Raw genomic sequence first — 16,866 nt, 5'->3', positions numbered from 1 at the left:
ACCCTCCGCCAATTCATCCCCATCCACGTTTCGCCAGAACTAGACTCTCCATTCACCCTCGGGCAAACATCGAGGTTGAATCCATTCCGAGGGTGATTGCATATCCGGTCGCAGAATGGAGTTTCGTTCCTGAGCTTCTTCGGCATTCAATGAATTGGCCGTACAATTATCAAAATTCGTCACCAAAATTCATTCGACGACGTGATCAGGCGTCCAAAGTTCGATCGTGACCGTATTTTCATTTTACCCTCGTAACGATGAGCCCTCACTCATAATCAATAACTAATACAGTTTCGATGATCCGTTGAAGTTGGCCGATGCCTAATAATTCTTCACCCTGATCCCCGAAAATGTCTGTTCACTAATTGTTTCGAGATATTTCGTATCAGGGTACGATATAAGGGACGACGTTGAAGCAAAAAAATGAAAATAAAAAAATTAAGGTACTTTTATCTAGCCGTGCACCGTAAGCCGTGAAAACCCCGAGGGAAGTGGAGTAAAATAAAAGCGAAAAAGAAAAGTAGAAAAAAGAGAAGAAAGAAAAAAAAAATTAAAACATTTCAGGCGTGTATGCTCCTCGTGGAAACGACGTCACCGTTGATAATGACACTCGGCGAAGCATCCATGAATATTTTCATCCCCTGCACTTGGAATTGAGGCTTGTAGGTGTCGCGGTGCTTGAATTTTAATTGCGACGATTCTCGCCAGTGTCGAGAGTATATTAGGGTAGGTGGGTTTGCCGCCTTTGGAGACGACGTTAAACCGCGGACGTTTTTTTTGTTTTTTTTTTTTATTGGCGTCATATCCTGGCGTTGTCGGAGGAGAGAAGAGGCGATAATGCTCGAGACCACTCAAGCCTGACGACGAAATGATGACCCCCCGATTCTTTCACCTTATTTCAATGCTTCCGGCATCACTGGAAAATTCCGACTCGAGGTTGTTTCCATATTTTATTTAGGTTGTTGGACGAGAATCAACGTGTCGTATCGTGATATTATTATTATGAAAAAGTGTGCAACTCGTGGTAGACAGGATCGTATGGGTTTGTTTATCGTTTTTCGATTCAGCCGAGCAAAATTACCTTCGATATTTATCCAGGTTAAATAAAATTACGACACATAGTTGGCCGTTGTGTTATCTCTCGATTACACGGTGACCATAAGCTCGGCAATTCCGCATGGGTGGAAAATTAGCAGCTGTAAACAAGTTCGTTGTATATTATGTGATTGGTCGCTGACCCAAGCGTGCATAACCACAGCCGTAAGCATGTACAACGTGCCGATAGTTTTCGTAACTCTGTCAATACCGTAGGTAGTCACGAATTGTGGATAATGAATTTTATCCATGTCGAATAGATGGGAATTTCAAGTTCTGCAGACTTGAAGATTGTCGTTTGTATTGCGGAGTTGACGATAATGAGAAGGCCGTTCGAATGCCTCAATTCTGTGTGTAAAAACTACGTCGACGGACAATTTGTCAAGTGTCAACTGTGCCTAAAACGCGTATCGGAAATGCCTGCGGCTTAAGTTAGGAATGGGTATTGGCAAATTCCACTCGACGCGATACGGCGAGAATAAGAAATACGCAGTGGCAACGGTGACATGACTGAACTTCAAATATTTGCATAAACCAGTCCGATCATCAGTCAACCACGACTTATCAATGGCAGCTCACGTTGCTTTGGAATCGAACTTGTTGGTGGACATTTCCTCGTTTCACGTACTTGGAAACACATCAATTAAGGATATACCGGCTATACATTCTCAACCAAAAGAGAGTCTCGTCGACGATATTGAATACTTTGTAAGATACAAGTTTGAAACAAATCAACCGCAGTAAAAAAGTGATAACGAAATTCAATATTCATAATAAAATAACCGAAACAATAAACTGCGTTTCACGTTGTGATTGTAATTATTTTGTTCCGTTGCTTTCAAGTAACAGTTCAATTGGCCAGCAGGATAGTGCATAAGACTACTTGAAATCGCTTCAATTAAACGCGAAGGGATTTCAAGTGAATTGAAAGTTCTTTCGTTATTCAGAGCCGTATGGACTGGTATTAAAAAGTGTTGTCACTGAATACCCAGCGGCGATGCGACTGTGTTATATCTGGAGGTCAAGCTAGAAATAGTTATTTATGCTACATGTGGGATAAGTCGCAAATAATCGGACAGTCGTGTTGTTGCGACATGAGCGTAAGATTTATGAGGCATTCGTACGAAGACGAGTGTGGTCAGGGGACGCCGTCGGCTCGTAGCGATATCTACCACACGCGTCTTCGTACGAATGTCTCATAAACCTTACAGCGAATGTCGTAATCACGACTGTCGTATTTGCTACTTATCCCACACGTACAGCGCTCGAAAAGTCAACTTCCAGAGCAGGTGTTGTAAAAATGATATTTACATTGACATGATAAATGTTATACGAACAGATGCTGAAACGAGAACCTCAAGTCTAAAAAACTCAAGCCATATGAACATGCCAAGCTAGAAAGAACAGCAGATTGGCCATCAACTTTCCAGTTTTTCCCTAAATCAATTCACGAAACTCGCAGTCAAGCGTAGCAGCGTGCGGGGTCTTTTCTGCCCAGTAGACTTAAAATATTCAGGTGCATCACGTATGTGTTGTAACGTGATGTTTTAGAACCGCCCGTCACAAAGGCACAAAACTGGAGGAAACTCCCGGAAAACGCGTCCTTGACGGGATACTCCAAGCGAGCTCGACCCGAAATAGGCAATAACTACCAGTCACCAATTTCTTCTTTGTAAGTTCTGTAATTACGCGCTTCGACTCGAGTAAACAAGATGCCAGGACGACGACTATCCCGACCACGTAGGGACCAACAGCTACCGATGATTACCGTCTTCAGCGACTGAAAGCCCCTACGAGCTGGTGAAATCAAAGAAGAAGTCAGGGGTAGAACATTGCGTGTCATCTAGCGCTAACATTAAAAAATACGTGGCGTACTCGTAACAGATATTCGTCACAAGAGGGATGACCTAATTATGGTGGGGAACAAACGACCAATCGACTGGAAGAAGAGTCACCTGACGACAGCGGCAAGATCGCCGAGCCAAACTGCGAGCTTCGTCTATTCTACGCTCAACCCGCCAAAAGACATCACATTCCCTCCTTACTCTCATTAATCTAAACTTTTCCTTCGGTTAATTTATCTCTTCTTCTTCCTTACCACTATCGTTGTCATCGCTATCGTTTATTCTATCGCTACCGTTCTTCTCCAAAATCCTCTGTCGTTTAGCTTCTTCCATTTCTTTACCGATTACTTTTCTTTTACCTTCTCTTTTCTGTGCTACCAATAGGATTAATTTAAATTAAATTCAGTGTTTGTGAGCCCGAGTCACCGGCTAAGGTAATGCTTTCGCTTTTTTGTTGTATCGTTACAAAGTTACTCATAATTTCAGTTCGCGTCACGGATTTCCGTAATTCGGCAAATCACTGTTCCCTGAGCAGCGATGACATCCGAATACAGCGAGCTGAACACCTGCAATGCGAGTCTCTCAGGGCCATACCTTCAAGACCTTTGCAGTGGCTCGGCGTTCATCCTTTTTATGACCATCCTGGAAACTTACATTCAAGCGAGTGAACTGATTTCCGGAAAATGCGAGCGTATGATACCGGTCGACAATACGGAAACTGTTTACGATTACGTTATCGTCGGAGGTAAGGAACGTTAGAAATTCAAATCTTGTTCAAGAGAACAGGACGAAAATCGATATTGATTTTCAATAGGCGGCGGTGCCGGTGCTGTGGTAGCTGCAAGACTGAGTGAGATTTCCAACTGGACAGTTTTACTCCTTGAAGCCGGTGAAGACGAGTCGGCAGCCATGCAGATCCCAAGTTTCGATGAACCGTTACTAGGTTGGTAAATAAGATGGACACATATTTCCAAACGACACCTTGAACGACGAGCTGTTGTTTTTCACAGGATCAGAGATCGACTGGAACTATTATACGACGAATGAAAGTCACGCCTGCTTGTCAACGAACGGTTCGTGTATTTGGTCCTCGGCGAAGTGTCTCGGGGGAAACACAGCGCACAATGGAATGATATACCTGCGAGGGTACAAGCAGGACTATGACGAATGGGCCTCGATGGGCAACGAAGGGTGGTCATGGGAGGAGGTGATGCCGTTTTTCCTCAAGTCGGAAGACAACGGTGAAATCGAGCGAGTTGGCAGCGAGTATCACTCGACGGGTGGGCCACTATCCGTCGAAAGATTTCCCTATATTCCTTCTTTCTCACAGTCCATAATCGCTGCCGGTATCGAAGCCGGTTACGGTTACAGCGACGACCTGAACGGTGACGTGGTCAAAGGCGTCTCAATAATTCAAGCGACGAACAAACACGGAGTAAGGCGCAGTAGCTCCAGAGCTTTTCTATGGCCAGCGAGAAATCGTTCGAATCTTCACGTGTCCCTGAACTCCCTCGTGACCAAGATCGTAATCGAGGATGGCCAAGCGGTCGGCGTCGAGTATGACAAGGTATTCACCGTCATTTCTACATTTTATCATGAAATCACTCAACGCAAAGCTAGTATGTCGATTAATCCTCCACAGAACGGAACGTCAAATAGCGTGAATGTGTCCAAAGAGGTGATCGTCTGCGCAGGCTCAATAAGGTCACCTCATCTTCTGATGCTCTCCGGGATAGGACCAAAGGCTCATCTGGATTCCTTCGGTATCGAAGTAGTCCACGACCTTCCTGGGGTCGGTGAAAATCTCCACGATCAAGTTTCTCACGCGGTCAACTTCACCATTAATGAGCCCGACATCTTCGACAACGACTGGGTCGCTGCGTCTGAGTACCTCGCCTCCCAGTCGGGGCCACTCTCATCGATCGGATTATCCCAGGTAGTTATGGCACTGCCGAGCAGCTTGACTACCTCAGACTATCCGGACATTCAGCTCTTCTTCGAGGCCTACGTAGCCAGCTGCGCGCCGGGTGAAAAGGGTGCTCTAAAGAGCTCAGGAAAACGCTCAGTGGGCGTTGGGGTTGGGTTCATGCGTCCGAAGAGCAGAGGTGGGTAAACAGTTGTGGATTGAGAGGAAAATACAACGGCTTGTCTTTTAGGAAGAATCAGCCTAGCTTCAAAAGACCCTTTTGTGTATCCTGTGATCTGGTCTAATTACCTTGATGACTCTCGCGACGTAACCGCACTAGTTGAAGCCATTCAATTGACCCTTGCACTGGCCAACACATCTGCCTTAAAAGCCCATAACTTCACCTTGAGTAATCCACCGCTGGAAGCTTGCTCCAACTACACTTTCCGAAGCGACGAATATTGGGCCTGTGCTGTGCAGCAGGACACTTTGCCCGAGTGGCACGACGTCGGCTCTTGCAAAATGGGACCAGCCTCCGATTCCATGGCTGTCGTCGATCACCAACTACGCGTTCACGGTGTAAAAGGACTCAGAGTTGCAGATGCTTCCATAATGCCTAAGGTGGGACTTTATTTTTAGTTCACGTGAGTCGCCAGTTATCGATTCACGAAAAAATATCTTTCACAGGTAACCTCGGCGAATACGGGAGCGCCAACAATAATGATTGCGGAACGAGCCGCCGACTTCATAAAAAATTATTGGGGCCGTTGATGCCTTGATAAGATTCTGTGACATTTTACGTATACTCAATGAGCATTTCAATCGGATATGTCAATATTCACAGTACAATAACCAAATCAATAAACTGCGTTCCACGTTGTCATTGTAATTATTTTGTTCTGCTGCTTCAAGTAAAACTTTAACCGACTAACAGAATAATACGCAAGACTGCTTTGAATCGATTTGATTACACGCGAAGAGATTCCAACCGAATTGAAAGCTTTGTCATTATCCACAGGCGTATTGTCTGATATTGAAAACTGTTGTCATTCAATTGAAAAAATTAATACAGTTAACCCAGATCCATATTTTTATATTTAATACACCGGGAAACCTGCAAAAATGTATTTTAAAAGACAATGTGAATGATTAATGTTGTGTTATGTATGAAATTTCCTCATCGTGTATGAAAAGGCCGAAAAAGTTGAATAAACTTTCATCGAGGAATCATTAAGTACTCATTGTCAGCTGTGACGCGACTGTATTATATCGAGACCTCAAGCCAGACAATGATGTTTTCATTGACGCGGATAAATAAAAATGTCTCACGAACAAATGCCGAAACGAGAACATTGAGTTCAAAAACACAAGCTAAGTTGTAAACATGCGAAGTGAGAAAGAACAGCAAATTTGTATGCGTTTTTTGACAGACTTTCATCCATTCAGCAAAGTTACAACGAATGAAGTCACGCAAAGTAAAAAATAGAGCCACATGCGTGAATTCAATAATTGCAATCAAGATATAATATATATTATTATTATTAACAGCGAGCCGAATCGTGACCTCGTTATCTTTTTCTAACGTTTCGTGTTTTGTAACGAGATAAGAACCGTATAGCTTCAACATTTGTTTGATCCTGAATTTATATTTTTCCGACCCTGAATTCTTTTCTACCTCAGTCCAACAAAGTAATCCAATTCTGTTTTCTGCTACCGTTGATTTGATTCATTGGCCAGTTCATTGGACGTGACAAAATAAAATCTCATATTTATCACCTGCAGTGTGTATCGCTATCGTCTACCAAACTTGAATAAAATTACTATCCTAAGCGAGCTACTGGCATCATGATTGCAATAACGGGCCGTAACTTTATCGCGAGTAGTGAAATTGATGAAACATAGCCGTTGCTCAGTCGCGTGCCGACGTCGCGACGATATCGTATTTTTATTATCGCTTTTGTCAAAATTTAGGCAAAAAGGAAGCATCGACTGATTTTACAAAACCTTTGCAAGTGCAAAATCACGTCAAGGATTAACGATACTGACTCAGGTTGTCAGGTGTAAGAAAGATATCTCATACTCCTCAACGGTACTACAACAATAACTAATTGTCCCTAAACCAAAATGACGCTATCACCGTTTCGTTGCTTCATGTGTTGCATAAATTTTCAATACTAATAAATGATCGATTGAAATTTTTCCTATTATTGTTCATACTGTTTCGAGGATCATCAAACAAGCGATTTTCTTCTGATGATTTCCAACTTCCTAATCATCGATCCAACAAGTAACTCGTAACAAAACAGTATCACAACTGTTTACGGGTTATACGTGCGGACATTGTGAGTTCAAGTGTAACGCTTCGTGTACCGTCAGAAAAATCACGTATCTCTTTAGCCGGTTGGGAACATTTCCTTGAAGACAGCTGCCAATAATACAGCGTACCGCGTTGAAAACATAATTTATTGCTCTTCTACGGACGGGGCAATTCCGACTCGTTTATAGAACGTTGCGTCACGCAAATTGCCCGACTTTCATTGTCGACTTGGAAGCTCGCAAAAGCGACCGAGGTAACCGAGAGAAATTCGAACCGCAACAAGTTCACTTCTTTCATTTGTCGTAGCTTCTGTAATTTGATTATTTGAAAGGTCTGCGAGTTATTTAAGTTCCAGTCCCAAATTGTGCGCCATTTCTATGTTTTGGTATTGCGTATGTCGATACTAATTGAGGATCAATGAAGTGCATCGTACGATAAATAAAGTAGTACAGAAAGATTGTGGAAGTTTTGATTGATTGTAGAGTTCGTATACACGGTAATAAACTTGAATTCGTACTGATGTATTGATTTTTGACATACGTTCAGCAATAATTACAAGACATTACTGAAGTTACGAAATGAACGATTTCGAATCGAAAAATTAAAATCCTTTTCGAAACTGCAAAGAATAATGCCGATCACAGGCCCTGAAAGCCTACTTTTCATGTTTATTCTCGACCAGTTCATACAGGTAGACGAGAAGATATGCGGAAAATGCGAGCAAATAAAGCCAATCGAAGAACCAGATACCGAGCACGACTTCATCGCGATTGGCGGTTGATTTCATTGGTTAGATCATCTGCATAACATGGAGTACTTCTCGGGTTTGTTGAAAATCAAATTGTAATATGTCTCGCTTGGATGACCTTTGTCTGATCTCAAATTCAGCCTCCCACCGTGTTGTTATGTCTCACGATATTGCACATGTCTAAAATAAACCGTTCTCTCTTATGTTTTTCACGAGAGAAATTGAACTAATACAAATTATTACCGTCGTGTTGTGTACGGAATATTATTATTACCTGTGACCCTATGATGATACACAAGCCTGCGTCAATCACTCATTGTCTACGGATCGACAGTGGTGGATGCGTCCGTGTGATATCGAAACCTGTTTTTGAAATTTTATACTTTTTCCATATATGTGAAAAGAAATATTTTGATTACAGATGCCAAAACGTAAACAGTACGCAGATATAACGTCCAAGCTATAATCCGCCGATTCAGAAGAACCAGCAAATTCAAACTCCTTGTCAGTGGTCTCTTCAACACGAAATAGAAAGTAAGGTATCATCATTAAGCAAAGTCTAATTGATTGAATATTGTGACCAGCTCAGAGTGATTGACTGTCCAAACGAAAATTGTTTCAATTACATTGGAATGATGAAATGTGGCTCCGTCCAACCGGGCATGTGTGACACGGTTTTACCGGGACCAAGTATGGAAAGCATGTGCAACGCATCTGCATTCTTTACTTTCATGTCTATCCTCGATACTTGCATTCGTGCCAAAGAGGTGATATCAGGAAGATGCGAGCGGATCAACCCCATTGAACAAACAGATAGCGACTACGACTTCATCGTGATTGGCGGTGAGTAATTACGTTGCAAGCTGTATAAATCTCTTATGATGATACAGTGATTACCCGGTTCCGATATAACTGAAAGTGCAAAGGATCCGACAGTTGAGAATAATCGCATTTTCAACAGGGGGTGCGGGGGGCGCTGTGACGGCTGCGAGACTAAGCGAGGTTCCAGATTGGAAGGTTTTGCTACTTGAAGCTGGAGACGACGAGTCGGGGGCTGGTCAAGTGCCGGCATTCGCTTGGAGTTTAATCGGTGAGCGATTGGAATAATTAAGGAATTATGATGACCAATAAATAATCGTGATAAACTTGTCAAATGTATTTTACACAGGAGCGGAAAACGACTGGAATTTTCAAACGAACGAGAGCAACGCATGTTTGTCTACGAACGGAACCTGCACATGGCACTCGTCTCGAACTCTCGGCGGAAATACGGCGCACAATGACATGGTCTACTTGAGGGGCAATCCAACTGACTACAACAACTGGGCCGCGATGGGCAACGAGGGGTGGTCCTATGAGGACGTGCTGCCGTTTTTTAAAAAGTCCGAAGACAACGGCGAAATTGACAGAGTTGGTCGCAAACATCATGGAACAGGAGGACCGCTCCGTGTTCAAAGATTTCCGTACAACGATTCCTTTTCATTTGCAATACTCGCAGCCGCCGAGGAAGCTGGATTTGGTATAAGCGACGATCTCAACGGCGAGAAGATAACCGGTTTCACGAACATCCAAACCACACAGAAGGACGGTGTAAGACGCAGCAGCGCAAGGTCGTTTCTCTGGCCAGCCAGGAATCGCAAGAATCTTCACATTTCCCTAAACTCTTACGTAACCAGAATTATAATAGAAAATAATTTAGCGGTTGGCGTTGAATATCACAAGGTAATGAATTCTTATCACTTACAGTGTCATTCTCGATATTACTGTCAATAATGAAAGATTCGTTGAGTGTTGGTCAAAGTATTTTACTATATCGGTAAACTGATAAACTTCTCACTTCGAATTCATCGATCGCATTAACAAAAAACACAGGGATCTTTCTCAGAATGGTAAATTCAATACCGTCAGAGCGACCCGCGAGATCGTTCTCTCCGGAGGAATAGTGAAGTCACCCCATCTTCTACTTCTCTCTGGGATAGGACCCAAGGAACACCTGGAATCCATGGGAATCAAAGTAGTCAAGGATTTGCCCGGTGTTGGAAAAAATCTTCACGACCAAGTAGCGTACATTCTAAGCTTCACCATCAACGAATCCGATACCTACGAAAATAACTGGGCTGCCGCGTCTGAATATCTAGCCTCCCAGACCGGCCCCCTGTCCAGTACTGGATTGGCTCAAATCAGTAGTTCGTTACCGACGAGCTTGACGACCCCCGATTATCCGGACACCCAGCTGTCACCTATTGGTTACGAAGCAAATTGTGCTCCAGGCGAACCGGACGCTCTTCGTAGCACAGACAAACGTACTATACGCATGTACGTAGGACACATGCACCCCAAGAGCAGAGGTATAATAGCGAAAATAAGTCAGTGCGGTTCTGACCAACGTGTAATAAGGATTGATTCATAACATCTTATTTCCGCAGGTAGAGTATGCCTCGCCTCAAAAGACCCTTTCGATCAGCCTTTCATCTCGGCCAACTATCTGAGCGAGCCCAGTGATGTTCAAGGTCTGATAGAGGGCATAGAGATGACTTTGGCGCTGACTCGAACTAAGGCTTTGAGAGACCATAACTTTACCTTGTTCGATACGAACATTGAAGCCTGCTCTAATTATACTTTTGCAAGCACCGAATACTGGGCCTGCGCCGTGCGTCAGGATACCATTGTCGAACTGCATCAGGCCGGTTCTTGCAAAATGGGACCAGCTTCCGATTCCTTGGCTGTCGTGGATCCCCGTTTGAGAGTTCACGGAGTGAAGGGACTCCGCGTAGTGGACGCATCGATAATGCCGCAGGTTGGTTTTATTTTCAAAAAGGTACGAATCGCTGGGCATTTAGACGAATCGCGACTTGGACATGAACCTGCCCCAATTATTCTCCGCAGGTAACTTCCGCAAATACTGGATCACCGACCATGATGATCGGAGAACGAGGCGCGGACTTTATCAAGCAATACTGGACAGACGGATCTCTTGACAATGAAAGAAAATAGTTGAATTCAATTCGTACATTTCGCGTTGTTCAATTCTACCACCATAACTACTCTGTGTATTGGACCTCTTGCATTAAATGTTTCATTTATAAACGTTGTATGAATCCAAATAAACAATCATTTTCGAAATTTGCAAGCATATTGGATGCAATTAATGACATTCAACGATTGAGCCGGCCAGCCCAGTCGAACACACTAACGCACACAAACATATTGACTATCATCGCGATGTAATAAATAAATTGAGTTTACAGAGTCGCGTTTGCAGACAACTATGAAAAGTATGAATACCCACCAAATTTACGCATGATTGGAATAATTAGCGGGTGATCGTGGTTATATTTCAATTTGTTGTGAATGGATGAAAAAAATTGTTGCGCACTTAGTCGCAACACGATGTAACGATTCAAGGTAATCGTGACGCGGTCATTAACGTCCAACGAAGGCATTTATTCCCGAAACTTTACCGAAACCTTGAACATATCATCTTTTTCGCGTTAGGCACGTACCCCGTTTGAATCCACGATGAGACTCTTTAGTCCCTTCTTTGTAACATACATGTGTCACACTGTTACGAATGCCAGAACATCAAACAAACATCCTACGTGAAATACAAATTTGGGTCTTTCGACCATGCCACACCCAGTTGTACTTTCAACCTTAACTGTGCTATGGTGCATAGTAGTCTTAGCAGATGATGGTAATCTGATATCTATGAAACTTTTTATAATCCGTCCACACAATCGTTGCACGTATAATGTGAAAATAATTATCGCGTATTTACACTCGACAGGATTTACACGATTATGGATATTTTCGCTTGATAGCATACAATACAGTTCGTTAGCTAATATTTAACGTAATCAAATAAAATTATAATTGTTGGGAAACGGCAGTGATGTTTCCTGTCCTCTGGTATACCGACTCGCAACATCAAACCTGTCACGGAATCAATAAAAATCTTTGTTTATTCAGGTTCAACAATCATTATTAAGCCGACACGGCAAGTGTTATAAACGCCGGAGCAGGTAATCTTATTTCTGAACCTCTAAGGAATACATGAAAAAATCATATTACTCCAATGAATTTAGGATAAAGGAGCGAATAGACGACAATAAAAATTGGGTACCTATGCTACTGCGATTTCATGGTCACAAATGTCATAGAGAAGAATTATTGGGATTCCAACAGAAACTCAATAATTTTTTTCGACTCACATAACCGCTACCGCAAGTTTTATTGCACTTGTTCAAACACACCTTTTCTCATATTGACAATTTGTCTGGATCATTTCAGCTGTGTATGAGGCATTCCGTACCAATTCGATCAACCTCTGACTTTTCCAATATATTTTTCAAGTATTCTTATTTTGTGAAGTCTGTCTAAAAAGGTCGCGACTGTTTTTTTTTTTTTTTAACACATTGAAACAAGCATAAAATCGACAAGCTCGTTATAGTACGTCTAAAAAATAAAGTTGTTGAAAATTTCTTGAATAAAATTGAAAAATTAAATTATCAGCTTGACTCTGAAAATTGGTAAATACTATCATTAAATCTGACACAGAATTTGGGAGACGTTCGTTTTCACAATTTACAAAATGGAATTTACCTAGAAGCTTGGATAAATAATAAAGGTTTGAAAAAGGACGTTTTTTCAGATCAGAGAGCGTTTCAGACTGAGGAAAATGATATAAAAAATATGGACGGCAAGGATCAGACGTTGATAAATTTAACACGGAATCCATCATATTTGTAAGTAAGTTTTATTCATAGACGTAATTATCGCTAAATAATCTAAAACGGTTCAATATCCAAACACATTTTAATGTCAAATATTGAATTACGACTATGCGCATGACTTGTTCTACACGTGTCACCCCGTCACACGTATCACTCCATCGTATAAATAACGAACGCTGAAAGACAGTGGAGATTATTCGAGTTACCGATCCCCGAAGTTTCGGTCCGTGCATTTTCAACTATCGCAAACGTCTTGTAACATAATCACCCTCAGCCCCAATCCAAAATGATTTCTGCCTGCAGTGCCAGCTTTGCGGGGCCAAATGTTTGTAATGTAACAACACTCGCTACCTTTTTGTCCATGCTGAACGTCTCAACGCGAAACTCAGATGTGATTTCCAGCCCAAGTGATCAAATTAGATTAGCCGATTCCACGGACCAGAATTGTGACGTAATAGTGATCGGAGGTGAGTAGTTAAAGGGGTTATACTAGGTCGGGATTTTTCAAAAAGCCTTTTTCTTTCAAATTCCATTATCGCGATGTATGTACACGTTAACAAGTCATATCTTCTATCAAATCTTTCTATCATCACGCTGTGCTGCAGACGTTGATGGAGGTCCTTCAGCCTCGATTGGTCCAGCCCGGATCGAGAAGAAGTCGGAACCAACTCACCCGGATAGCAGAGGTGCGTGGATAATCATCCAGATAGAACGGCCGTTCGGTTCAACCAATTTTCAACGATTATTATTATTCTTTTGTTATTTTCTAGGTAAAATCAGCCTGGCCTTGAGTTACCTCAAGGAATGGTATTCCGTCCTATCGGGAAACAAACTGAGCACGCCGCGAGATGTCGTAAGTCTTAACGACGACTTTAAAATCGTGATGGGTTCCGCCATAGTGCTGAAGATAATCACCATATAGGACAGGTGAGCTGCCTCACGGCGAATAAAGACATCATCGTGTCGGTGTTACCCTTTCTTACAAGGAAGGTATCCCAGGTCGATATCTCCGATGTCATTTTTTTGGTAAATACGTTATAGTGGACTAAAAACTAAGCGACACATATTTTTTTTTATTTGCCATTAAACACTTTAAGGGGGTAGAAGCCACCCTCCCGAGTAAGTCGTGTCAAGAGGGGATTTGGCAGTTTCACCCACAACAACATAATATTTTTTAACCAATCCAATTGGAAATGTATTCTCATAACGAGGACTGTAAAATGTAATTTTTGAAAATCAGAGTTTCGCAAAGTTGGTGGCAAAAAAAGGGGAATTCAACATTTGCGACGAAATGTCCACACCATTTACCATTAAATCTGCGATATTTATTTCATGCGTTACGTTTTTTTTTTTTTTTATTTTATACACCGGCTACTATTCTTCCACCCTTCGAAGCAATTAGACCGATGCATAGCGCCTGTTAAAAATGCTTAGCTAAACGAGACGGATTGTCCTGCCCGAAAAGCGTCCAAAATTGCGTTATCACGGGGCAATGGCTGATTCATGCCGCAGTGTTATAAATATAACATGTAATTTAGTTCGGAATTTTTTTTTTATCTTCATTATTTTATCAGTTCAAAATTTTTAATCATTAATTTATTTCTTCCTCATTTTCCTTCTTTCCCTATTTATACATTTTATACGTATTGCTATTAATTTTACATTTCAACGTTCTATTATTCTTTATCTTTATCCATCGACTCGTCTGTCTATAAATTTGTTCTTTCTTCTCCTACTTACTTAGTTTGCAACGCTAACTTTAATTTTGTGCTTTCTTACTATCTAGCTTATAAGTTATTCATCTTTTACCGTTTCGTCTACGCACTGTTCATATCCCGGTTCGACTGGACTTGTCCTAGGACGAATAAACGCTTCTCTCTCTCACTCACCCCGTCTATCTCGATTCGCAAAGTAATTTTGCCACTGGCGTGGAAGTATCGTTTTTAAATAACGAAAAAAGAAAAGTAAATAATACCCGGAGTGTTCGACACCTGTCGGAAATCAGTTTACACGGTTTCTTCGATCCGACGTGAAACGTCTGGGCGGATTATGAGGGTGAGATGAGCGCGTGGGAAGCAGAGTGGCTAAATTGCGGGCGACTGTATTGGTAGAAAAGTTTCACTTAATCCGTTTCCGCTTCCCAAATCGAAGCAAACGGCACGTACGCGATTCGGTTGCGAAAAGCACGAACGATGAACATAATAATTTTTTTTTTTTTTTTAATTCTCTCACGTTTTTATAAATCATTGATCAATTTCGAAGCGAGTTTCATTTATCGATGTTATACTTATTGATGTTCGAACGAACTTTGATAAGAAAAAAAAAAAACACTCCTCACACTAGACGACCACCTTAATCAACTTGCGTGAACTTTGCACTTTAACATGAAAATTCGTTGTAATTGAGCGATTTTAAGATCAAACTTTGCGACAGTGAACGTTTGTGTTTTCCGAGTCTCGAAACGGTTGTTTGACAATCTCGGTTTGCTGAAGGAGGGGGAGGGGCGAAGAGTGGAGAGAGTGGAGGACATTTGCATATTATACCAACCCACTGACTCGCGGCTTTCGCGTGCCAGATCTCGTTCCCTTATCTATTTACACGTATCTTCAGGGGCATTAATTAAAGGCTCGGTAAAGGTCTTATCCAGAACTCGTCGCTGGTGTCGGTGATGAGGGGGCTGCGAGGCGAGGCCAGGCCACCCTCGAGTCAGTCGGGTTCAACTACAAATGTTTGAACAACACGAACAAGCCATCATCCCCCTCCCCCCTACCCCCCCCTCACTTTATGCCCCGCGGGTGCCGCCGTTGGTCGTGAGCTGGATTTCGATACGCGAGTTCGCGAAGGGGGAGAGAAAAAAAAAAGAAGAGGAGAATTCGAGAAGTTATACGAATTGATGATTTTTCAAAAAACGATTTTTTTTTTTTATTTCATTATCGTCGTGTACATATATTCGATTATATGTATGCACGGAAAATTTCACGCCGATCACGACAGATAATCTCCAAGTTAAGCGCACGTTTACAAAGACACCCAGCTTTTGAAACTTTGAACGCGTTTGTTTCAAAACTGTGTTTTCAAAGTCGGTGAGCATAGATTTCTTCGGAAACGGCTGAACCGATCGGTCTCAAATTTTTACACAAGCTTTGCGAATATATTTTTCGGTCCTTGATCGAAGGTTATTTCTCACCGATAAATATTTTCCATTTTGTAAACAAATTGAGGCGAAAAGTTTTTATGGAAAATTGGTTTTTTTTTTCGAGACGCCGCCGTTTTGTTGAAAATTAATATTTTGCTCATTCGTTCGAACAAAGACCAGATAATACCTTGCATTGTTGGGCAAAAATATGAAAAAAAAGAAGAGGCAGAGTAAAAATATGACAATATTTGAAGTCTAGGTTTTTCATAATATTTTATATAATTGCTATGCAACGTCGCAACAATGTTGTATCAGTTTAATTATAAACTTCCGTTAGTTACGCTTGTAGAATTTCATTCAACGAAATTAGCCTATCGTGATGTATGTGTGAAGTTGTCCGAGGTTACGCGGAACAAGAGAGTTGATAAAAATACACCTCTCCCTTTCTCCCCACGCCGCTTTTTCGAATACGTCGTTTCACCGCGAGTCTGTTATTCAATTTGCAAAATTAAGGTATTTTTGCTCCGTTTATATACATACGTATACCCGTGCACGTACTAATTCAAAGGTACAAAGCATTTCATCCGGGGGGCAAACACAAATTATAAACCCACGTTAATCCAATTATACGCATCAATGTGAGAGTGTATGAGGCATTCTAGGTAGCACAGTTTCATTTTCCCTTTTTGTTCAACGGCGTGGTTTGAATAAAAAAAAAAAAAAACAGTAAAAAAATCATCAATCTGCGAAAAGTTAATTTATCCAATGGGGCAAATATTTCTCATTCGATGTTTATAACACAAGTTTCAATTTCACACTATCCAATATCATTCCATTCAATATCAATTAATTAATGCTAAACTTACCAAGTAATCGTTGCGATCCAAGAGTAAATTCGATGAGCGGACGGTAAATTTTATTTCAACGTGGAAAACTTACGGAGGAAGGAAAATTAATATTTCGGAAATTGACAATTCTTCCGTTACGTGGACAAACCTATGGTTGCCGTTTCAACAAGGCATGGCATAAACCCTGTTATTGAAACAAAAAGGGGGTGAAACATGATTACGGTTTTCGTTCGTGGGTT

At 41.6% G+C, this 16,866-nt stretch overlaps 4 protein-coding genes across 15 annotated transcripts in view; 3 read left to right on the top strand and 1 right to left on the bottom strand.

Annotated features, from left to right (window-relative positions):
• LOC124186107 (nephrin) overlaps nucleotides 1-16,866 on the bottom strand; it is a 154,534-nt gene that overhangs the window by 93,624 nt on the left and 44,044 nt on the right. The gene's annotated exons all lie outside the window — the stretch shown is intronic.
• On the top strand, nucleotides 3,098-5,724 carry LOC124186110 (glucose dehydrogenase [FAD, quinone]-like). Of its 2 annotated transcripts, none has more exons than XM_046577513.1 (7): nucleotides 3,098-3,373; nucleotides 3,475-3,684; nucleotides 3,754-3,882; nucleotides 3,950-4,506; nucleotides 4,582-5,044; nucleotides 5,096-5,466; nucleotides 5,533-5,724. In XM_046577513.1, the coding sequence occupies exons 2-7, from the start codon at nucleotides 3,477-3,479 to the stop codon at nucleotides 5,614-5,616; spliced, it is 1,812 nt and encodes a 603-aa protein (XP_046433469.1). In that variant the 5' UTR covers nucleotides 3,098-3,373; nucleotides 3,475-3,476; the 3' UTR covers nucleotides 5,617-5,724. The 2 variants fall into 2 exon arrangements, with proteins under 2 accessions (XP_046433469.1, XP_046433468.1); XM_046577512.1 differs by having other exon boundaries at nucleotides 3,426-3,684.
• Nucleotides 7,877-12,252, top strand: LOC124186109 (glucose dehydrogenase [FAD, quinone]-like). Its single transcript, XM_046577510.1, has 7 exons — nucleotides 7,877-7,986; nucleotides 8,332-8,753; nucleotides 8,872-9,000; nucleotides 9,079-9,632; nucleotides 9,796-10,258; nucleotides 10,337-10,707; nucleotides 10,797-12,252. The coding sequence occupies exons 2-7, from the start codon at nucleotides 8,543-8,545 to the stop codon at nucleotides 10,902-10,904; spliced, it is 1,836 nt and encodes a 611-aa protein (XP_046433466.1). The 5' UTR covers nucleotides 7,877-7,986; nucleotides 8,332-8,542; the 3' UTR covers nucleotides 10,905-12,252.
• LOC124186114 overlaps nucleotides 12,739-16,866 on the top strand; it is a 50,312-nt gene continuing 46,184 nt past the window's right edge. For 3 of the 5 annotated variants that reach the window (XM_046577522.1, XM_046577521.1, XM_046577523.1), the window contains exons 1-3: nucleotides 12,739-13,110; nucleotides 13,249-13,329; nucleotides 13,414-13,570. In XM_046577522.1, the coding sequence (XP_046433478.1) occupies nucleotides 12,930-13,110; nucleotides 13,249-13,329; nucleotides 13,414-13,565 (414 nt within the window). In that variant the 5' untranslated portion in view covers nucleotides 12,739-12,929 and the 3' untranslated portion in view covers nucleotides 13,566-13,570. Of the gene's footprint in view, nucleotides 13,111-13,248; nucleotides 13,330-13,413; nucleotides 13,879-16,866 lie in introns of those variants that run through there. The other 2 variants (XM_046577520.1, XM_046577519.1) reach the window with 2 other exon arrangements.

Source organism: Neodiprion fabricii, chromosome 7, assembly GCF_021155785.1.
Source record: "Neodiprion fabricii isolate iyNeoFabr1 chromosome 7, iyNeoFabr1.1, whole genome shotgun sequence".
Taxonomy (NCBI): domain Eukaryota; kingdom Metazoa; phylum Arthropoda; class Insecta; order Hymenoptera; family Diprionidae; genus Neodiprion; species Neodiprion fabricii.
This window is presented reverse-complemented; position numbering and strand designations above follow the sequence as displayed.